The sequence below is a fragment of the Chlorella variabilis genome (assembly GCF_000147415.1).
Source record: "Chlorella variabilis unplaced genomic scaffold CHLNCscaffold_8, whole genome shotgun sequence".
Taxonomy (NCBI): domain Eukaryota; kingdom Viridiplantae; phylum Chlorophyta; class Trebouxiophyceae; order Chlorellales; family Chlorellaceae; genus Chlorella; species Chlorella variabilis.
Window position 1 is genome coordinate 905224 of NW_005435080.1, and position 20850 is coordinate 926073.

Genomic DNA, 20850 nt, shown 5'->3' on the forward strand with positions numbered 1-20850 from the left:
CCACATGCACCACACACCACGCCGCCTTGCCTTGCTGGACGCCCGCCTCGCCAGCGCAGCGGCCTGCTGCCGTGGGCTGACACCTCCCCTCACGCTGCTGTGCCTGCCTGCCTGCCTGCCTGCGCACCGCCTGCCGCGCAGTGGGCAACATGAGCGTGGGCAACTCGCCGCGCATAGCCCTGAGCAACCTGGGCGGCCTATCACAGCTGGGCCTGTCGGGCATTGAGTTTGGCGGCGCGGCGGCCGGCGGCGGCGGCGGCCCGGCGGCCACCGCCACCGCCACCGCCACCGGCGGCGGCGCGACGGGGCCCCACCACGACCCGGCGTTCAGCACGGGAGCCATGCCGCCGCGGCTGGCGGACAAGTGAGGCGTGCCGCGCTGCAGCGGCGTGCGGCCTGCCGCCCTTGTATCCCCTTGCGAATCGGTTGAACTGCAGCAGGCAGTTGCGCAAGCCGCGCGGCATGCCTGCCTGGCCAGCAGCTGCGGTTGACGGCTGCCCCCGGCAGTCTGTTGCATGCCTGCACTCTTCTTGCACTCACCCATCATCTCTCTGGAGCGGCTGCTTTCAAGATCCTCTCTCTTTTCTCGAGAGCTCACCCTCTCTCTCTTCTTTCTCAGCGGTACTTCGGTGGCGGCCACTGCCTGCGCCCTGTCCAAGCCCCCCTGAGTGTGTGGCTGCACTCCCACCTGCCAACCTGGCAGCACGCCGCACCTGATGCCGGCGATGGGGCTTGCTTGTGCTTCCTTTTTTCTTTTTTGCTGCCCACCCTTTGCACGTCACACTGGAGAGTGTGCTTGCATGCATTGTGTGCAGTTTGTTTTTTCTCTCTTCAGTGGCCAGTTTCAAAGGTAGTGCCTACCCCCAATCACCCGTTTGTTTCTGCACAGCGAGCTTTCTCCCAACATAGAGCGATCCATGCCTCCGGAGCCCACATGCCCCGCTGATCAGCTATCCCTCTCTCTTTACCCTCCTTCCTACCTACTGGGTGACGCCTGCCCTCCACGCATGGGCTCTGCCCGCCCGGGCAAGCGGCATTGATAGACGTGACTTGCTTGCGCTCGGGCCACCTGGTTCCTTCATTTGACCTTACCTGACACGCAGCCCTCCCAGGTGCGGCTGCCGGCTGCATCCTGTAACCCTGACGGGGCGGAACAGCGCTGGCGGAGCAGAGGAAGGATGAGTCTTCGGGCGCGGGCGAGTGGTGTCACACACACGCACACGGGTGGCTGCTGTTGGTCGAGAGGCGCTGCAAAGAATCTGTTGTACTGGCAGGCTGGGAGCAGGCATCCGCCGTCCGTGGGGCTGCCGCCGGCCCGGCTCACACGTTGGGCGGCTTGCGGTCGAGCAGGAGCCAGAGGCCGCTGGAGTTCTCGGCCTCCTCATCCGACATCACCACCAGGAAGTGCAGGCCGCTGCGCGTGGCAGGCGTGGCAGCAGCGGCAGGCAGGGATGAGGCCCGGCAGTCGTGCAGGCCTCGACATCCCACCTTGGCAAGACGGGCAACGGCCCGCCTGCCGCCAACAAGTGCCGCCTGCAACCGCTTCATGCGCCAGGCTAGCTGCTGCTGCATGAACCAGGGCCACTCACCCCACGGCCTGCTTCGCCTCCTCCCAGGCCTGCGCCTCGGCGGTGGTCTCCAGGGTGCGCCGGTACGCTCCGTACCTGCGGCATGGCACAGCCAGGCAGTACAACACCTCCCTCAACATCCACAGCAGTGCGGCAGCCCTGCCCGCGTTGCCTCCCCCCCTACATAGCACACACGTCGGAACAGACGGGCGGCCCTGCTCCCCAAACGAGCACGAGAAGCAAGCTCCCGGCCCCGCCCTCGGCAGCCACAGGGGCTGTGCATGGTGCCGCCGCCGCACCTCCAGCGCTGGTTGAACCCTGTCTCCAGTATGAGGAAGGCGCGGTCGGTGTCGGCCACCACCGCAGACAGGTCCAGGCCGTTGGTCCAGGCAGCCAGCGGGTCGGCGCGGCGGCTGTACACAGCCACGCCCGGAACCAGCGTGTCTGGCGCCAGCTGCTGGCGCATCGCGCCCAGGTCCAGCGTCGCGCCAAACGCCTTGCCCGCGGCCACGGCCTCCAGCTCCTGCGGAAGCAGGAAGGGAGAAGGCAACACACGAACACACACACAAAGCTGGACGAGAGGCAGGGAGCGGGTGGGGTGCGGCGGTAGGAGTCGGCAGCGCGCCGGTGCCGCATGGTAGCCCGCTCTGGCCGCGTCACGGCAGCAGCCCTGCCGCAGCGCTCCCCACGGCAGCAGGCCCTGCCCCAGCCCCAGCCCTGCCCCCCAGGCCCACCCCACCCCCACCTGCTGCAGCGTGGCCAGCGGCAGCTGCACAAACGACCACTTCTCGCCGCGCAGCGCGTCGGGCAGATCCTCCGGTGCGCCCATCTCCACAGTGAACAGAGTGGAGGCCTTCTCGTTATACCCTGGGTGCGCCTCGTACACGCTGCCCATGCGGTCCTCCAGCCAGTCTGCGGGCGGAGGAGCGAAGGCGGGAGGCGAGGGTGGCATGAGGGGCAGAAGCGCGGCAGGGCGGCGGGCTGGCAGGCGCACGGATGGCGTGTCTGCATGCGGGGAGGTGCTGACGTGGCAGGCCGGCCCCCCGCACGCGTGTGCCCACACCTCCCCACACATCCCCGCACGCCCACACCCACACCATCGCAGCTCCCCCGGCCAGCCGCTCACTCATGAGGGTGAAGCAGCGGCGGGAGGGCATGGGGGTGATGCCCAGGTCGGACAGGGCGCGGCTGATGATGGTCTGCATCTGCCCGCGGAAGAAGCGGGCGGTGGTGGGCCGCACCGCGCCCGGCTGCGCCAGGATCGCCTCCAGGGCCCTCTTCAGCTGCAGGCGCAGCCAGCAGGAAGGCAGGTGGAGGGGGTCGGGGACGGCAGCGGCGAGCGTGGGGGCCAGGGGTGCGGCGCAGGGAGCAGGGCTGCCGCCTGCCCAGGCTCGCCGCATGCATGCCTCTGCCGCAGCGCCTGTGCAGACGGTGGGCCCACCCGCTGTGCGCGCCTCACCTCGCTGCTGTTGATCTTGTTGTTGGGGATGAACTGTGCGTACTCAAAGGTGCGCTGCGGGTCGCAGATGATGAGCTCCCACACCTTCTTGCCGCGCTCATCCAGGATGGGGCGGCTGCAAAAGTCAAGCTCCCACACGTCGGCCCGCGGCACCGCCTTGCTGTCTGCTGCGGGAGCGGCTTCGCCAGCGGCGGCCTCGGCCTGGCTGGCCACCGCGGCGGCGGCCGGGGGCGCGCCGCCCTCGGCGGCGGTGCGCCGCCACTGCCGCCGCCGCCGGCTGCCGCCGCCGCTGCTGCCCAGGCTGCTGCTGCTGCTGCCGCTGCGCGAGGGCGCTGCACCTGGCACCCCCGCCGCTGCTGGTGCATGCTGGCAGCCCCGCCTGGGCCCCAGGCAGCGAGGGGCTGGGGATAGAGCACTGGATAGGCCAGCAGCTGCTGCACGTGCCTGCATCATGGATGCTTCGGTATGATGCTACAATGCACGTTGCAGCCAGCCCTGGGAGCAATGCGGTTCTGTGGGTAGGAAGTGCAGGTCAGCCGGTGGAACAAGGGCCAAGATGCGCCCCTGGGACTACGGGAGCTTGCTATTGAGCAGCGGGACCTCGTCTGACACCCATGCCCTACTTGTTTGGGGCAACAGGCCGAGAAGAAGGTGCCAGCATGCTCAGCACGAAATGCGTGGAATCGCAGCATTCGATCTCTTGGTGAGAAATTCCACATCGCAGTGTACTTGCAAGCTCTCGGAGGCTGCAAGGAGGACGGAGAGGGTCCCCAGGACACGACCGGAACCAGCACTGCCTACAGGCATATGAGGTAAGGTTGGGGCGAACCTGGGGGGCGCTGAGGCTCAGCCGGCGCAGCTGGCTTTCTGCAGGAGTCTCCTACATGCCTGCCTGCCTGCCAAAACGCCCTCGTTCCCTGCGGCCGTCCGTATAAGTGCCTTCAGCCCGGGCTGCAGGTGCCACTGCCCCAGCCCGATGAGCAGCATTAGCAAGGAGCACCTAGACGGCCTGCCAGCAGATTTCGCGGCCATATGTGACCTGCAGCTGGTGGGGCAGGTGTGTGCCCCCTGCCATGCCTCTTGCGGCCGGTTCACTTATTGCGTGTCGCAGTTGCTTGCTGCCTGGTAAACTAGTAGTGGGGCTGCAGAACCTTCTACGGCCGCCAGCCGCGGCACAGGGGCAGCGCCTTAAAGCCAACACTGAACCGCCCCCTCCCACAACCAGCCACTTGCCTCCCGCTGCTGCCGCGCCCTGCAGGGCCTGCGCTTGCCCGTGCACAAGACCATCCTGGCCCGGTACAGCGGCCATGCCCGCTCCCTGCTGAGCGCCATTGGCGAGGGCACGGTGGCGCCGAGCAGCACCGGCGAGGAGCTCGCCGCCGCCCTCAGCGCCCCGCTGGGGGACGCCAGCACAGCAGACACCACAGCCTTCCTCAGGCTGCTGTACAGCCTGACCAGCCCAAAGCTGCTGGTGGAGGCGCTCTGTGGCATCCAGCGCGACGCGGGTGAGCCGCGGCAGCCCTGCCTGCAGCCGGGTGGGGAGCTAGCTGGGCGAGGGGTCGGATGGCCGGCGCATCACAACCATGCCCACCTGGCGGCCCCTCCCAAACCCTGCAGATGGCAAGCAGGTGGTCTTCTCCTTCTCAGTGGAGCCCGCCCTGAGGCTTGCCAAGGCAAGGGCAAGCACGCTGACGGCTTGGGCCTGGAGCCCTGCCATGCACGCCAGCGCTGCCCAGCCCGCCCCATGCCTTTGCCCTCTGCCCGCCACCACCCCCAAAGGATAGGCTCCCCTGCTGTGCCGCCGCTCTGATGCTTACCTCACCCAATGCTGCTGGCTTCCCCCTCCACCTGTTGCCTACCACTGCAGGCCTACGACTGCCCCGAGGTCTTCCAGCTGTGCGAGCAGGCGCTGGTGCAGGTGCCGGTGCTGCAGCTGGCGGTGATGATGTCGCCCATCCGCTGGATCCTGCTGTTTGACGGTGAGCCAGCCTGCCGGCCCTGGCTGTTCTGGTGGCAGCACCTGGCCTGCCCACGTGCCAACACGCACGCATGCTCACTCTTTGCCCTGGTCCTCCCCTCCCTGGCCAGAGTACGAGCACCTGGGCTACTTCCACAAAGTGCGGGGCCTGGCCCTGTGCTACCTGTGCGCCAAGTTTGCCACGCTGCAGAGCGACCCGCTGCTGGCGCAGCTGAGCGCCGCCACGCTGGTGGACGTGGTGCGCATGGTAGGGCAGCGCCTCGGCTCGCTGGCGCAGGTGGGTGTGGGCAGGAGTGGCCAGGGTGCGCGGCTAGATGGCTCATTGTGTGCGGGTGTGTAATGTGTGGGGCTGGGGCCAGAGGGGCATTGGCACCTGTTGACAGGCACACGGCAGCAAACGCGTTGCTCGGTGCCTTGGCGGCTTGCAGGGATGCATGCCACGCTCCTGATCCACGTCCCCGCCTGTCCGCTGCCTGGCTTGCAGGGCAGCGGCCACGTGCAGGCTGTGCAGGACCGTGCGATGCAGCGCTTCACGGCGCTGGCGCAAGAGGCACGCAGGCCGCTGCTCGACCGCTGCTGTGCCCTGCCGTAGGACTTTTCTGTTGGCCTGCTGCTGTGGCCTGCTTGTGTTCTGCACCCTGAAACATACCCAGGCTTACTCTTTGCCGTGGTGCTGTGCAGGTGGCTGCACCGTATTGCCCGGATCCTCGCCGCCCCAACCACTTCGTGACTCACTGGGCTGTCTCCACCACCAGCCACAGCATCAAGCTCAGCTGGGTGCATGATGGCGGCGCCGAGCAGCCACACGCAGCTGGCCAACAGCAGGCGGCTGCGCCGCAGCACCATCAGCAGCTTCCAGCCCAAGTTGTGGCAGTTGGGGGGGTGCAGTGCCATGCTGGGCCTGCTGTGGTACAGCCGGTGGTGGTGGTACCGCAGGTGCACGTCCACCTGACTGGCGCCTGGCAGGTACCTGAGCAGGCGGCAGCGCCGCTTCCTCACCAGCAGGCTGCCATCGCGGCACGCGCAGAGGTGAGCACACTCTGGTCTGCATGCAATAGAGCTAAAGCAGTGTCCCTGTGCCAGGCTTCAAATGTTGGCCGTCCCCCATGTCCCCCCACATCGATGCAGGCTCAGCCGGGCGAGCTTGCCGGCCAGGCAGGCGGCCAGCAGGGCAGCGGGGAGGAGGCGCAAGAGGAGGACGAGGAGGAGCGGTGGAGCGATGGAGAGGGCGCACAGGACGGGGAGCGGCAGCAGCTGGAGGAGGACACTGTCAAGGAGGAGGCCGACATGATGCCTTCTGCTTTTCGGCATGCCAGGCACACCAAGCCTGCCGGTCGCTTTTCGCCGTACTGAGAGTCCTGCCAGGGCTGTTGGATGCGCAGCACCAGCATCAAAGGACCTAGCTGGAAAAGAGGCCTGCGCATGTGCAGCCTGGGCGCTTGCCGCCCACTTGAATTCTCTCCTTCCAGGATCGGGGACTGACTTCATCCTTACGTTGACAGAAAAGTATTTCTGGTTACTTGCGGTGACATTCTTTCTATATCTACTGATAATCCAAAGCACTACCTACCTTATGATTGCATACCCTGCAGCCACGATCAGGTTGCGCTGCAGCTGTGAATCGCATCTCAGCACCCTGTGCCAACATCCTCCCATTGAAATTGTTTCCTTATCTTCCTTTGAAATCTTGCCTTACATCGTAACATACGAACGTCCATCACACAGAAAAGCTGGCACAGGATGCGGTGCAAAGATGTGGGCGGGCCTTCACTCTGCATGAAAGCTGGCCTCCCACCACTTGGGACGTGGCCCCTTCAGCGAGACAGCCAGGGCTGGCCGGTGAGCGGCCTACATGCCCGGCGGCATGCCGTACGCAGCGGCGGCACCCGGGAAGCCGGCGCCGGGCAGCGGCAGGCCGCCGGGTGGCAGCTGCACCGCGGGCGCCGCCGCCACGCCCGCGGGCGTGCCGTCGCTGATGCTGTTGTTGGCCAGCAGCTGGGCCATGATGAGGGGGCCCAGAGGGGTGGGGTCGGGGGGGGCCTGCAGAGCGCAAGGGCGCCAGCCAAAACCGGGAGGCGAGGCACAGGCAACCAGTCAATTCGGGCGGAAGCGGGAGCAGGGGCTGGCAGGCAGCCATCCAGCTTGCCCCCTCGTCTGCCAGCCCCTCCAAACACGCGGCGGTTGGCCTGCCCAGCACGCCTGCCTGCCACACGTGCCCAGCAGGCTGCCGGTAGCCCCCAAGCAGGCTGAGGCTCACCCCGAAGGGCGGCGTGTAGTCCTTGGGGCGCTTGATCTTGAGCGTGTTGCCGCGGAAGGGGATGCCGTCCAGCTGCAGCGCCGCCGTGGCGTCGCTGGTGTCGCTGCAGCGGCGGGGAGGGGCGGAGGGAGGCGGCGGCGTCAAGGGGGCGCCAAGGGGGCGCCAAGGGGGCAGGGCGCAGGAGGCCAGGGGGGTCAAGCGAGCAGGCCACGCCGACGGCGACCATCGCAGCACCACTAGAAGCAACTCACGCGCGCCACAAGGCACCCACCCGAACTCGATGAAGGCGAAGTTGCGCTCGGGGGTGACCTGGCAGGCGATGATGGGCGCCTTGCCCGCCACCTGGCATATGCCCAGCGCCATGAGCGCCTGGTTGAGGAAGGTGGTGAGCATGAAGTCGTAGCAGGGCTGGGGCAGGCCGCCCACGTACAGGCGGCGCATGGGGCGCGTCATCTGGTTGAGCTGGCCCATCTGCGGCGGGGGCGGGGTGTGAGACACAGGGGCAAGTGGGGCAGGTGAGGCAGGTGGGGCTGGGAGGGAGCGGCAGCCCAGGGCGGCTGTGTTGGGGTGGTCGGGCCCGAGGCTGATGCTGTTGGGCTGCCCTGCACCCAGCCAGGAGCACGGCGCTGAGCAGCAGGCGACGCGCCCCACGCACTCACCTGCGGCTGCACGGGCATGGTGGGCATGGTGGGCATGGTGGGCATGGCCGGCATCTGAGGCATGTTGGGCATGCTGGGCATCGAGCCGGGCATGTTGGGCATGTTGGGCAGGCCGCCAAACCCTGCAGGCAGCAGTGCGCGGTTAGCAGGGGAGGGCTGCTGCTGATGTGGCGGGGAGGACGGGGAGGGGATGGATGGGGATTGGGAGGGAAGATGGGGTGGGGAGGAGGAGGGGAGGAGGAAGGGAAGGAGGAAGGGGAGGAGGGAGAGGAGGAGGGAGAGGGAAGGGAGGACAGCGAGGAAGCCTGGTGAACCTGATGCAGGCAGCAGCGCGCAAGGCCGCTGCCGGCACACCAAGCGGCAAGCAGGGTGCCTGGCAAAGGCCCCAAGCAGGCGTGCGCTGGGCGCCACCGGCGCGCGGCGGGGCTGCGGATACGGCACTGCGACGGAATGCTGTGCTGGGGCTGGGGCTGGGGCTTGCCTGCCATCATGGGAGGCATGGTTGGCATGATGGGCACCACCGGGGCGCGGTCCCCAGGCTTGACCCGCTCAATCTCGTACACAGGCGCCCGCTCCACCACCACCTTCTCCCGCCGAGGGCTGCGCCGCCGGTCGCCCGAGCGGCTGCGCGAGCGCCTGCACAGGCAGCAGGGGCGAGGGCAGGGCCCATGGAAGGACGGGGGTAAGCTTGGCAAGGCGCGATGGGCGATCGACTGTGCCATTGGCTGCCGCAAACAAAGGCTGTGGCGACAGAGCAAAGCCCCTGTGAGCGAGGCGGCAGCCCACCTCCGCCGGCGGTCGCGGCTACGCGACCGGCTGCGCCGCCTCTCCCGGCTGCGGCTGCGGTGGCGACGCTTCTCACGGCTGCGCGACCGGCTGCGGCGCTTGCGGTCGCGGGAGCGCGAACGCTTGCGATCCTCCTCCTTGCCCTTGACGGCCGCCGGCACCGGCGCGCCGCCCTCTGCCGGCGCTGGCTCGGCACCCTCCGCCTTGGCGCCAGCGTCCTCTCCTCCAGCAGGTGGCGCCGGCTCGGCTGCGGCATCACCACCCTGAGGTGGGCTTCGCTCGCCGGCCCCCTGATCGGGCGTGGTGGCCTCTGCCGGCGGCTCGGCTGGCGCCTCCTTGGGCTGCTCGTCGCCGGGCTCTACGGGCGGCGCCCCATCAGCGGTGTCTGCGGGGGGCATGGCGCGGGTCGGCGCGCGTGGGCTCTGCACTGCGCAGGCGGCCTTTGTCAAACACTGATGTAGCGGGACACGCGCGATGGGACGCCCAATTGTGCGGGGAGCTTTCCCGCGGCTTGCCTGCTGCGCCTCTGAAACCTGAACGCTCGAAAGCTGTCCTGGGCCTCAGGCTTCTCGCTGCAAGGCATGCACCATGGATCGGTACCAGGGGCTAGCAGAGGAGGTGGCAGCGCTGCTCAAAAGCGAGCACCGCGCTCACTTGACCCTCCCCGACCTCTTCCAGCTGCAGCGGCGAGGCCATATATCGCTGCCAATCGACCTCACGCATCTGGGTTGTCTCTTCCAGCTGGACAGGTGCGAACGGCGACGGCGCGACAGCCTGCGGCGGCTGTCCGGCGGAAGCTCCGCAGGCCGCGTCGAGCCGGGGCCTGTCGACAGCTTCCAAAGGCACTGAGAGCAGCCCGCGACGATACTGCGCTTCTGTGCAGGAGCCACACCGGCTGCATCTCCACCGACGACCTGTCGGCGCTGCTGGAGCTGTGCCGGGCGCGGGCCAGAGACTACCAGAGCTTCGAGTGCGAGGCGATGCTGCAGGGCTACTGCACGCTGCAAATGTGGCGCGCCATGAGCGCGCCCGACGGCCTGCAGGCGTTCAGCAGCTGGTGAGCAAGCCTCTGTGCATGCAAGTCTCCTTGGCTCCCGCTGCGCCGGCCTCCTGCCCCTCTCTGTCAGTATCTCTACACACTCATCCCCAACACCCATCCACCCTGCAGGATCTGCAACCTGGTGCTGGAGAGCAGCGCCAAGCGGCGGGCCTTCAGCCGGCACGGGCGGCAGCAGTATGTGGGGCGCGACGCCGTGGCGGCGCTGCACCAGCTGCTGCGTGTGCAGCAGACCCAGTCGCTCGACTTCCAGGCCTTCTTCGACCTGCTGCAGCGCTGCGGCGAGGAGAAGCAGCTGCTGGAGCTCAGCGACGAGGTGGGTGGGGTGCGACTAGGTGTGCGGGAGGTGGGAGGGGGCATGGGATGAGGCAGGCAACACCAGCGGCTGGGCGCAGCGTGCTGGTGGCAAGCGCTACCTCGCCCGTGTGCTGGCTGCGTGTTTGCAGGACCAGGATGAGTGGGTGCCACTGGATGTGGTGAGGGACCTGGTGGGCAGCCTGTTTGCCAGCTCGGTGAAGCTGATGGGAGACATCTGCCCCGCGGACGAGCTCAACTGGCAGGAGCTGTGAGAGCGCCCTCGCACCCTAGTTACCGGCGACGCCTGCCTCTACGGGAAACCACTACCGTCTGCCCCCTCACTGTACAAAACGACGCTCCTGCACGCTCTGACTTCTGATACACAACGTTTGACTTTACATTTGTCCATGATTAATTGGCTCAGTGACCGCTAAACACAAATAAATAGCAACAACCACAAAAGTGAGGAACGTCGAGTCATACAACAGGCAGCGCAGAGCGGGCAGTTGGGTTGGTTGGAAGTTGAATGAATGGGTGACACTATGGCGTCAGTCCCGAGTGGCATCCGGCCACCACCGCTAGCGCCAAGCTATGGGCTCGGCGCTGTGAAGAATGGAGCTAGGGCGGCGTGGGGGTGCGACAGGGCGGCAGTAATCCAGCAAGCTGAATGAGCAGTCACATCAACGTGTGGTCAGCGCTCACCGCGGCGAGCGCAGCGGCACCGCAGGCGCCTGCTGCTGGTGGCCGTGCAGCGCGAAGCGGGCCGGGGGGTTGATTGCCGACACCGTCTCGGCATGCAGGTTGAAGGCCAGCAGGTCGCGGGAGATGAGCTCGGCAGCCTTTGCCTCGGCAGGCGACGCCGGCGCGCGCGGCGCGGGCCGTGGCGGCGGCTTCGCCTTCTGCTGCTGCTGCTGGGGCTGGCGCGGCTGCAACTGCGCGTAGTAGGTGCCGGCATTGGGGGCAAAGGGGTTGGCGGAGGCCTGGGGCTGCGCGATGTGCTGGGTGTAGCCGTTGACGGTGCCGGCGTGGAAGGCAGGATCATACGCTGCACCTGCCGGTACCAGCTGCATGTGGGCGTAGCTGCCCGGCGCCGCCGCGGAGGGCTGCGGCGCCCAGGGTGGGCAGTAGGGCGCGGGCTTGGGCGGCTGCGTGGCGGCAGCCTGGGCAGCGGCGGCCGCAGCAGCGGCCTCGGCCGCCTCGGATGCCGGCTGCTGGCGGGCCGCCAGCGCGGCGCCAATGTCCCAGCTGCCCAGGTTGGTGGCGGGCTGGGAGGGCGCCAGCGAGTCGCCTGCACACACAGAGGGAGGGGGTCGGGCGCTGGGTGTGGTTGGGACTGGCCCACAAGTGGTGGCCTGCTGGGGAAGGCACGGCTGGGAGTGGCGCACCAACTGGCCCCCTGCTGCTGCTGGCATGGCTCGGGGCGGCTTGCCTTGCGTCTGTGCGGCACCTTGGGGGCTGCCCAGGGTGAAGGCCTCCTCCAGGCTCCTCATGGGGTCCGCAGCCTGGGCCTGCGCCGGCGCCAGCGTGGCGCCCAGCTGGCCACCAGCTGGCGCCGCCACTGGCTCCGCGTCAAAATCCATGAGGTTGATTGCCGCCGCCGCGGCTGCCGCGGCCGCGCGCCGCCCCTCCTCGGCCCGCCGCTGCTCTTCCGCCTCGGCCGCCTGCTGCGACGCCAGCAGCTGGCGCGCACGCTCTGGCGGCAGGAAGTCGCCCAGGATGGCCAGCAGCTCGGGGCCGTCGGCCAGCTGGTGCGGCGCGGGGGGCCACACGCCCGCCGCAAACTCCTTGCCCACATACTTGCGGCGGATGTACGCCTCAAGCTCTGCGGCGGCAGGGTGGGAGCAGACAGTAGGGAGCATGCGGAGGGCGGGCGCCTGCTGAGCGCCAAGTGCGGGCGGGCGAGGGCAGGGTGGGAGCAGGCGCCGCCGCGCGGGGCGGGCACAGGCTGGGCCCAGCGCCTCCCAGCCCAGTGCAGCCCAGCGCAGCCCAGCGCACAGCACTGCGGTGCAGCCGCACGTCGGCCCGCCCCCGCCCACCTGGCAGCGTGGCCGCCTGGGCCGGCTTCTGGCCCTGCCCCAGGCTCGCCTCCCAGTATGCGTTGCCCAGGGCGTTGCCAGTGCGAGCCATGAACTCAACCTGCTCTGGCAGCCAGGTGTCGAGAGAGCAGGAACGCACCTGCAAGGCAGGAGGCAGGAGCGGGTATGCCAGGAGGGCGCGGGCGGCGCTGGGGTCAGGGCAGCGAGGGCAAAGCGGGGCAGCGCGAGGGGGTGGCAGGAGCGCAGGGGAGCGCGCCGTGCGAGCCGACCCGGCGGGCGGGTAGGCGACGCGGCGGCACAGCGGGCAGGCTGCACGGGGCGGCTGACGCGTGGCGGCGCGCGGCCTCTGGCGGGTGTACCTTGCTGATGTGGACGCCCATGCCGCGGTGCACCCCCGCGCAGCGCATGCAGATGAAGACGCCGCAGTTGATGGATGCCCAGGTGGGGCGCGACCCCGCACCCGCCCCCCCGCAGTCGGCGCAGGCGCGGTTGGCCGGCAGCTCCAGCAGGCGCCGCAGTGCGGCCAGGTAGCGCTGGTTCTCCTCCATGCTGCGGGGCGAGGAGGGGGGCAGGGAGGGAGGTGGGGAGACGGGGAGGCAGGGGTGGGTGTGGCTCCGTGTTTTGCAATGGCCAGCAGAGGAGCAGAGAGGCAGAGCGGCAGATGGGCAGATGCGAGAAGCGCAGGCCAGGCCTGGGCCATGCAAGCGCCGTGCCTGCTGCCCCCTTCCGCGCCCTCTCCTGCCGCCGCCCCTCACCTCACGCCCTTGGTCTCCCCCGCGTTCCTCAGCGCCGCATCCCCGGGGTCGCGTTCCCGGTAGTCTGGGCTGCCCGGCTGCGCCTCCTCGCCGCCGTCGCCGCCGGCCACCGGCGTGGACAGGTGGCCGCCGTCCTGGGCCGCCGCCTGCCAGCCCTCGGTGGGGGCCTGCGGGCCGCCCTGGGCGGCCATGTCGAAGCTGGAGAAGCCCTGGTAGGCGCCCCGCCGCTTGCCGTGCGCCTCGCGCTCCGCCGCCAGCCGCGGCTCGTCCCTGAGCAGCGCCAGGATGGCCTGGGCCCTGCGGGAGGATGGATGGATGGATGCAGGAGGGCGGCGGGGAGGTGGGGCAGCGGCAGGTGCTGTGGGCGGCCGGCTGAGGCCGTGGCGCCTGCACGGCTGCCAGCAGCAGGAGACGCGGGAGGGCAGCCAGGCAGCGAGCGGGAGGAGGCGCGAGCGGGCTCACCTGTGCCGCACGTTGGCGCCTGAGTCGCGACCATTGGCCTCCACGCAGGTGAAGGCGGCGGCGAGGGAGTCAAGGCGGGGCACCAGCGCGCCGCGCGCCCGCGCCACGCACGGCTCGCTGCCGTGGCGCAGCAGGTACTCCAGCAGGGTCAGGCCCTTGTACACATTGCGCCACTGCAGGGGCAGGGCGGGGAGGGCGGCGGCGTGGGCGCTGGGGGGTGGTGCGAGGCGCGGCAGGGACGGCCGAGGCTGGCCGCGCTGGCGCCGGGCAAGGAGCGGTGCTTGGATGGCAGCAGGCGGCGCTTGGATGGCGGCAGCGGCGCTCCATGAGCGGCGCCCATGCCCAGCGCATCCCTCCGCGGCTTCTCGGCCAACCGGCCCACATACCTTCTTGGGCGGGTAGCTCAGGCGCAGGTCCACAACGTGCAGGATGGTGGCGCAGTCGGCGGGGCTGAACGACAGCTCGCTCAGCCGTGCCAGCTCGCTGCCGGTTGGGCCCCACGGCTGGTTGTGCGTGGCCGCCCGCGCCTTGCGCTCCGTCAGCGAGTAGGGCTTGAAGCTGCAGGCAGGAGTGATGGGCGGCGGCGGGGCGGTCGGGTGGCGGCGGCGGCGGCGGCCCGCAGGGCACAACTAGAGCCTCCAACGCCTCCCCCCAACTTCAGCTTGCCTGCCATGCTTCACGGCGGTGCCATAGTCACGAAGCCAGGCCAGAGCGGAGTCCTCCGTGGTGCTCATTGCGGACCGAGATCGCTGTGGTTTGGGGCCTCAGCAAACTGGGACGCTCTGCTGCGGCCGCTTCAGGACCTCCAAGGGCCCAAACCGGCAGCGAGCGGCAGATCGGTGTGCCGCGTGCGGCCAGCAGGAGGCTGCCGAATGCTGCTGAAGCTTTCTGGCAGTCCGTCCGCACTGTGGCCCTGTCTTGAGGCTTGGGACGCGCTTGTACGGAGTACTGCAGCCCCCAACCTGGCGTCGCGCCAACACAAAATGACAGGGCAGGACAGCCGGGGAACCCGCACTCAGGGCATGGCCCGCAATGCGTTACCCTCCTGCTCGGTTGAGCATGCAAATTGGTGTAGCTGGAGATGCCGGCATCACACGGTGCGGTCACTTGCACAGGGCATGAAGGCAGGGCATAGCACTGAATCAAAAAGCAGGGCACAGGAGAGGAAAGGCAGCAGGCATCGAGCTGCCGGCATAGGGGCCGACTTCGCTGCCCCAGACTGCGCAGCAGCGTCAGTCCCTCCAGCCCTCCCTCCCTTCCACCGTCTCTGCCGGCTTGCCCCTGCATCGACCAGAAACAGTCACAGTCAGCGACACAGCTGCGGCAACATGCCGCCCCATACTGTAGCATGTCCTGCTCCTCAAAGCTCCACCCTGCACCTCACCCGGCCCCGTCTCGAACCCCACCTGGGCGACTCAACGCCCGGCACGCCCGTGTCGGCGTCGCGCCTGTCTGCAGGCGCGCCCTCCCACTCCTCTGCCGCCCAGCGCTTGTTGCCCTCCTCGTGCCCATGCCCCTCATGCTTCATCTCCTCATGAGCCTTCTTGCCTGCATGCAGCGTGAAGGGCAGGGTGTCAAGGGAGCGCTAGCGGGGACTGCGCCCGGCGCCAGCGCCGCCCGCCGCTCTGTCGGCCGGGTCGACTTCGGGTGCCCATCTCCTGTGCGCGCCCTCTCACCCTTCAGGTGCTCGGGCAGCGACCATTCTGGGCCCAGCTTGGCTTTGTCCATCTCGGCTCGGCTCGAAACCCAAGTGCACTGTGTGCGCGGTCGATATGCGTGGCAACGGTGTCGGGTGTACAATGAGAAACGATTGGTGGTGGTTGTAGGGCATGGGCCACTAAGGAAGAGTGCCCCGTCAGCCTCTGGCATTAGAATGCACACGGGAGTCTTCCTATCGCTCCCGCAGCGTGTTTCGACAAGCACCAACACTGATTTTGATACTGTGGCACCGCCGTCAGCCTCCATGAGCCCGCGCCAGTCCTTGGTCAAGCATGCGGGAAATTGCGACAGTCGCCCGGCCGCGCCAATGAGCGCCTGAACCGCAGCAAGCAATAGGAATGCTGTTTGGAGAGGGCTCAACGCTGGGGAGAAGATCCACGCGGGTGCGCCTTTGGACGCAGGGCCCGAGTCGTGCGGCATAAAGCGCCCGCTAGCCAGTCGGTACCTGAGCTGGCTCGCCGGCATGCCCCTTACAGCAACAACAGTGGCGCCCTCCGACCTCCCCAGCCGCTGCCAACCCCATGCCACCGCCGCCGCCGCCGCCGCCGTGTGCAGGTCGAGGCCCAGCAGCGGCAGCAGCAGTATGCCGCAGAGCTGCGGGCGCAGGTGGCCGCCAAGGAGCAGCAGCGGCAGAGCGAGCGTGCCCACAGCCTGCGCCAGTCGGTGACTCTTCTGGAGCTGCGCCAGGCAGCGCCGTCGGCGGTGCTACCTGGGGGTGCCGCCGTTGGCTCCGCCCGCGGCGTCTTTGTGGCTGGCGCCGCCATGCCGCTGCCATCCCAGGCGCAGCAAACACGGGCAGGAGCAGGGGCCGACTGGTCGGCGCAGCACAGCGGCCCGCCGCAGGGCCAGCAGCAGCAGCGGGCATCTTGGGGCTGGCAGCCGCAAGCGGGGCCTCCACCCCCACCAGACATGGAGGAGCGAGGTGGAGCTGGGCTGGCACCGACGATGTCGAGGCAGCTGCCGCCCCTGCAGCAGCAGCAGCAGCAGCAGCAGCAGCAGTCCTACATGCAGCAGCAAGGCTGTGCAGGCGGCCACGGCCAGCAGATGTACAGCGCCCCTTCCTGGCAGATGGGCCCGCCGCAGGAACAGCCGCCCCAGCCGCAGGCCCTGCCGCTGCAGCCGCCATACGGCACGAGCATGCAGCACCAGAGCGCGTCCTTGGAAGCTCCCATGCCGCCTCCAGGCTGGCAGCCACCGGTAGCGCAAGCACCGTTTGGAAATGACCTGCAGCCGCCCACAGCCCGGCGCCGCAGCCTGCGGCAGCCCAGCACCTCAGGCCCTCCCGGGCTGCCACCCTGGGCTGCGCAGCCCGGGACAGCAGGCAGCGGCAGCCCTGCGCCCATGCTGCCAGGAGCGGGAGGTGCAAGGGCCAATGGAGGCCTGGCGTCCATTGGCGCGGGAAGCAGCCAGGGCACGGCCAGGGAGGCTGAGGGGCGGAAGCAAGCGGAATACAAGGCAGACCTCGAGCGCCAGATGCAGCTAAAGCAGGAGCGCCAGCGCCAGGTCGGGCAGGGCGGTCAACCCTGGGTGCTTTGTGGCAGATGGAGGCTGCTCAGGGCTTGGCCTGGGAAGGCTCTGCGTGTGAGTGTGTGTGCATGCAGTAACCTTCCTGGATTGTTGATGCCATATCCCGCCGCCCCTGCCGCCTGCTTGCCCACAGGAGAAGGCGGCAGAGCAGGCGACGGATGCGCGCAAGGCCAGGGAGGCACACGCTATGCTGCAGCGCGCCGCCCTGGGCGGGTACGGCGGCGGCGGCGGGCCGTTGCGGGGCGCGGATGGCCGCCCCATCACAGACCTCAACAGGGTGAGCTGGGCCGCTTCGCTGCATCCATGTTTGCAGAAGCACTGCCTGATGGAAATGTCTGGTGCCGAAAATGGCACCAGGCTGTTGGTAGTGCTCAAGGCATGTGCGTGTTTGCTGCTGCAGGTGCGGCAGTTCCAGGCGCAGGCGATTACGGCTGAGCAGGCCGCGACAGCGGTCAGCCATACGCCAGGCGGCAGGCCAGGCAGCATCCCGGCACACTGGGGGCCTGAACCGGCTGTGGACAGGGCCAGCTGGCAAGCCCAGCCTGCCTTTGAGCCGACGCCGCATGGGCAGCAGCAGCAGCACATGCCTGCCGGCTATCCTGGCCAGGAGCAGCCGCACCTACCTCAGGCGCCAGGCTGGCCCAGCCAAGAGCAGAAGCAGCAGCAGGCGGCCCATCAGCAGCCCTCGGGCTGGCCACCGGCAAGCCAGGCCTCCATTCAAGCAGGCTGGCCCAACCAGCAGCCCCAGGTGCTGCCGGATGCCGGCAGCTGGCAGCAGCGCGGCCCGCAGCAGCCAACCCAGCCGGGCAACCCCCAGCAGTTCCCTGCTCCTTCCGCAGCCATGCCACCGCAGGCTTCCTTTCCCGGTGCTCCCCCTGCACCCCCACCAGCCACGCCAGGTGGCGGCTACGCCGGCGGTAGCTTCCTCACATCGCCCGCCCCAGGCGTGGCGGGCGAGCAGGCGTTTGGGCGGCTGCGCTGGGACCGCCCCTACATGACTGCCAGCGAGGCGGAGAAGCGGGCGGCAGCTCAGGCGGAGTTCAAGGAGGCGCTACGGCAGCAGATGGAGGAGAAGGCGAGGAGGCGGTCAGAGGAGCTGCAGAGGTGGGCGAACGCATGGGCTGAGGTGGGGAAGCGGGTTGTGGTGGGAACACGCTGGGACCACCACAGCACTGTGGAACCCACACGCTGGTATGACAGGGGCGTGCACGTCTGGGTTGAGACGCACGGGTGGAAGCAGTTTGACCTTACCAGTACTTGCGCGATGCGGTGCCATCACAGAGGCACCAAGCCCAGCCCAGCAGCGCGCCGCGGTTTGCAGGGAGAGGGCGGCGGAGGTGGCGGAGGAGGCGCGCCTGGCTGCCGAGCAGGACCGGCTGCGCCTGCAATTTACAGCAGACCAAGCCAAGCAGAAGGCCAAGCAGGCCGCCAAGGAGGCGAGTCGGGCTGCCTCCTCGAGCTGCTGCGGGCTCTCGTACCAACCGCGGTGCACGGAATGCTGGCTGCTGCTGCTGGCATGTGGAAGTGAGCTGCTGAACCGGTGCAGCCAGGCAAGCGACACATGCAACGCTGCTGCCTGCAGGAGACGGGCGGGGGGACGCTGGAATCTGGGGGCATCACAATCAAGTTCAAGCCGCCACCAGCGGGCAGGCAGCAGGTGGCGCAGGACAGGGAGGCGCAGCAGCGGCAGGCGGCCAGCGGGGCCAGCGCTGCTGCTGCCGGCCTGGAGCGGGATGAGGCTGTGCCTGGGATCGACATACGGGTGAAGGCGCTGCCTCCCCCTCTGGCAGCACAGCAGCAGGAGCAGCAGCTGGCTGCCGCCTCCCCGCAGCCGGCCACTGAGGCGCCATGGGCCACTGCAGCCCAGCAGGCTGGCCAGGCACACATGCCGGCAAGTGCGCTGCAGGCCGGGCATCAGCCCGGTGGCGCGGCGCTGCCGGGCGGAAATGGGCAGCCGCCACCGCCGGGCCCACCGCCCCAGTGGCAGCAGCACATGGTGCCCCCACCTGCCATGCCGCCACCGTTGCCTGCTTGGCCAGCGGCGCCGCCAGCGATGCTGGCAGATCACGCCGCGCTGCTGCCACCGTGGGCCCTGCCGCCGCTTGCCCCAGCGCAGCCCCCATCCCGCTCTGTGGCTCCTCCACCATGGGGCACGCCTGGGGCGCCCCGCTACCTGCTGTCCCCGCTTGAGCAGCAGCAGCAGCAGCAACAGCAGCAGCAGTGGGCTGCGGCTATGCCGCTGCCACCTGGCGGCATGCCCTACTCGCTGATGGCGGTGGGCCCACCTCCCCCCCAGTGGATGCAGCCGCATCAGGCGCCCCTGGGGGCAGGCATGCCTTGGCCGCACCAGCTCTCCCCGCAGCAGCAGCCGCTGCTTGGGTATGGCGGCGGGACCCTCCCGCCTCACCCCAGCCAGCAGTTCCCCTGGTCCCACCACCCGCAGCAGCCCTTTGGACCCAGCTCGGCATTCAGCCCTCTGCCTCAGCAGGGCTTTGGCCCTGGCCCGCCGTTCGGCCCAGGACCACCGCAGCATGCTGCGGCGCCACGCCCACAAGTGCCGCACTTTGAGACCAGCAGCGTGCTGAGCTTGAGCGACTCTCCCGCTGACAGGTGGGCTGGTGGAAGGCGGCAGGCAACCTGGCGGGCTGCCACCCTGCGTGTTAATGTGATGCAAGCCGCTCTGGGGGCCTACCAGTGGCAGGCATGCGCTGCGGACTAGGTGCAGAGGCCCCATGCTGCTTGTTCACTTGTGCACTAGTGCAGGATGCCAACACCTGCGGCACCCGCCCAGCCACAGAGCGGCCGGAAGCCCGACATCAACGGCGGCTCCTCTGCCGCTGCTGTGTTGCACCTGCGGGATGGTCCGGCAGAGGCTCCAATGGCCAATACCAGCACCCTGGTGTTCCCACCAGAGCCCAAGCTGGCGCCGCCTCGCAAGCCGCCGCCTCCACAGAAGCGGCAGGAGGAGGCACAGCTGCCTGCGCCTCAGAAGGCCCAGGAGCAGCAGCAGCAGCAGCAGCAGCCGGAGCCGGTTCAGCAGCACCAGCAGCCGCAGCACCCACAGCAGCAGCCTGCCCACCATCACCAAACATCTGCACCCGGGCAGCGGCCTGCCGCCGACGCCGGCCGGCCGCCGGCGGACAAGGAAGGTGTGCTGCCCTCTGCGCCCCTTGCTGGGGCGATGATGCAGTGGGACACACTGCTGCATGACGTGCCTTTCAGCCGGCAGAACAGCGTGATCATGCCGCCGCTGCCAAGGGGGCGGCAGGCGGCGCCCGGTGCGCGGCGCGGCAGCTGGGCGGGCGCCCTGGCTTGAGCGGCCACATGTCTTGCATGGTGGAGAACGTGCTTCATGCTTTCAATGCACGGTGAATCATTGTAAATAGCATTGCTTTTGTGGCCCTCCAAAGATGTGTCCAATACGCCGCACATTGCTGCCAACCACCTTGTAAACCAACTCGTGGACCCACCCCTCCAGTGCACTGTCATGGCCCTCAGCCCCTTGTTCACCGGCTGACTAAGGGGACAGAACTGAGAATAACGAGTCATGAGATCGGCAGAGTGCCAGGCTGGCCATCTGCCCAATCCTTCAACAACCACCAGAGGCGGTGGTGCTCCCGGCAGTCCCGTCCTGCTCTCCATTAAAGTGGGGTTGCTCTCCTGCTGGCACCGCCGGGTTGTTGGCACCATGACAGTTCAGGGGCAAGGGACCTGTAGGGCCCACAAGCGGTTCACGTAGATCCTCTGCGCTACTGGCAGCTGCCAGCGAGCGTGAGGCGGCAACATGGGCCTTAACGGGGCAGGAAAAGTGGCGGCGCCACCCCTCAACAGGAGCGGGTCGCGCAACATGATGCTTATAGCGGTGCTGCTGTTCATGGCACTAATGCTAGGAGTAAGCCGCCGCCGCTGCAGTGGGGCTTCTGGGCTGGCGGCGGCGCAGCGGCTGGTGGCGCCAGCGGCGCTTGCTGGCAGGAAGCAGTGCCAGCAGCGTGTTGCTCGCAGGGCCTCACTCCTGGTCGCTCCCCGTGCTGTGGCTGCAGATATATGGCATTGCGGCTGCGGGGATGCACTGCAGCTGCCCCGAGTGCACGCACCGTAGGCCCTCCCGCGCCACCCTAGAGGCGCGGGAGCGGGATAGGGAAGAGAGGCTGGACGACCCAGCAGCAGCAGCAGCAGCAGCAGCAGCAGCAGCAGAGCAGCAACTAGAACGGTGGCATCGCCCAGGGGCGGCAGCCAAGTCGCTGCAGGATGGCCCGCTGGGGGCGCAGCAGCAGAGGGTGAGGGAGGGGA

The 20850-nt window shown here is 68.6% G+C and overlaps 8 protein-coding genes across 8 annotated transcripts in view; 4 read left to right on the top strand and 4 right to left on the bottom strand.

Annotated features, from left to right (window-relative positions):
- The window catches only part of CHLNCDRAFT_144921 (hypothetical protein), a gene marked incomplete at both ends in the record, with an annotated part of 2062 nt that extends 1982 nt beyond the window's left edge, over nucleotides 1–80 (top strand). Inside the window, one exon of the mRNA XM_005848231.1 lies at nucleotides 60–80. Coding sequence (XP_005848293.1) covers nucleotides 60–80 — 21 coding nt within the window. The remainder of the gene's footprint in view (nucleotides 1–59) is intronic.
- A 1115-nt stretch (nucleotides 81–1195) lies between these two features.
- Nucleotides 1196–3477, bottom strand: CHLNCDRAFT_35116 (hypothetical protein; the record flags this gene model as incomplete). Its single annotated transcript, XM_005848423.1, has 6 exons — nucleotides 1196–1414; nucleotides 1590–1664; nucleotides 1868–2091; nucleotides 2314–2480; nucleotides 2695–2851; nucleotides 3028–3477. 6 exons carry the CDS (start codon nucleotides 3475–3477, stop codon nucleotides 1321–1323), a joined length of 1167 nt encoding a protein of 388 aa, XP_005848485.1. The 3' UTR covers nucleotides 1196–1320.
- Nucleotides 3478–6853: 3376 nt separating this feature from the next.
- CHLNCDRAFT_57625 (expressed protein) lies at nucleotides 6854–9148 on the bottom strand (the record flags this gene model as incomplete). Its single annotated transcript, XM_005848424.1, has 6 exons — nucleotides 8708–9148; nucleotides 8358–8557; nucleotides 7922–8043; nucleotides 7534–7733; nucleotides 7263–7365; nucleotides 6854–7045 (listed from the first exon to the last, which is right to left on the bottom strand). The coding sequence occupies exons 1-6, from the start codon at nucleotides 9103–9105 to the stop codon at nucleotides 6854–6856; spliced, it is 1215 nt and encodes a 404-aa protein (XP_005848486.1). The 5' UTR covers nucleotides 9106–9148.
- A 147-nt stretch (nucleotides 9149–9295) lies between these two features.
- On the top strand, nucleotides 9296–10333 carry CHLNCDRAFT_144926 (hypothetical protein; the record flags this gene model as incomplete). The annotated part of the gene is made up of 4 exons (XM_005848232.1): nucleotides 9296–9456; nucleotides 9591–9764; nucleotides 9876–10080; nucleotides 10211–10333. The coding sequence occupies 4 exons, from the start codon at nucleotides 9296–9298 to the stop codon at nucleotides 10331–10333; spliced, it is 663 nt and encodes a 220-aa protein (XP_005848294.1).
- A 1804-nt stretch (nucleotides 10334–12137) lies between these two features.
- Nucleotides 12138–12636, bottom strand: CHLNCDRAFT_14705 (hypothetical protein; the record flags this gene model as incomplete). Its single annotated transcript, XM_005848425.1, has 2 exons — nucleotides 12138–12236; nucleotides 12457–12636. Coding segments are annotated over 2 exons (279 nt in total), but the record flags the coding sequence as incomplete, so codon positions are not given.
- A 770-nt stretch (nucleotides 12637–13406) lies between these two features.
- CHLNCDRAFT_14865 (hypothetical protein) lies at nucleotides 13407–13868 on the bottom strand (the record flags this gene model as incomplete). The annotated part of the gene is made up of 2 exons (XM_005848426.1): nucleotides 13407–13487; nucleotides 13701–13868. Coding segments are annotated over 2 exons (249 nt in total), but the record flags the coding sequence as incomplete, so codon positions are not given.
- A 1503-nt stretch (nucleotides 13869–15371) lies between these two features.
- CHLNCDRAFT_51845 (hypothetical protein) lies at nucleotides 15372–19876 on the top strand (the record flags this gene model as incomplete). Its single annotated transcript, XM_005848233.1, has 7 exons — nucleotides 15372–15416; nucleotides 15589–16536; nucleotides 16694–16837; nucleotides 16961–17686; nucleotides 18143–18835; nucleotides 19004–19170; nucleotides 19324–19876. 7 exons carry the CDS (start codon nucleotides 15372–15374, stop codon nucleotides 19874–19876), a joined length of 3276 nt encoding a protein of 1091 aa, XP_005848295.1.
- Nucleotides 19877–20344: 468 nt separating this feature from the next.
- CHLNCDRAFT_57626 (hypothetical protein) overlaps nucleotides 20345–20850 on the top strand; it is a gene marked incomplete at its 5' end in the record, with an annotated part of 2348 nt that continues 1842 nt past the window's right edge. Inside the window, 2 exons of the mRNA XM_005848234.1 lie at nucleotides 20345–20452; nucleotides 20601–20837. Coding sequence (XP_005848296.1) covers nucleotides 20345–20452; nucleotides 20601–20837 — 345 coding nt within the window. The remainder of the gene's footprint in view (nucleotides 20453–20600; nucleotides 20838–20850) is intronic.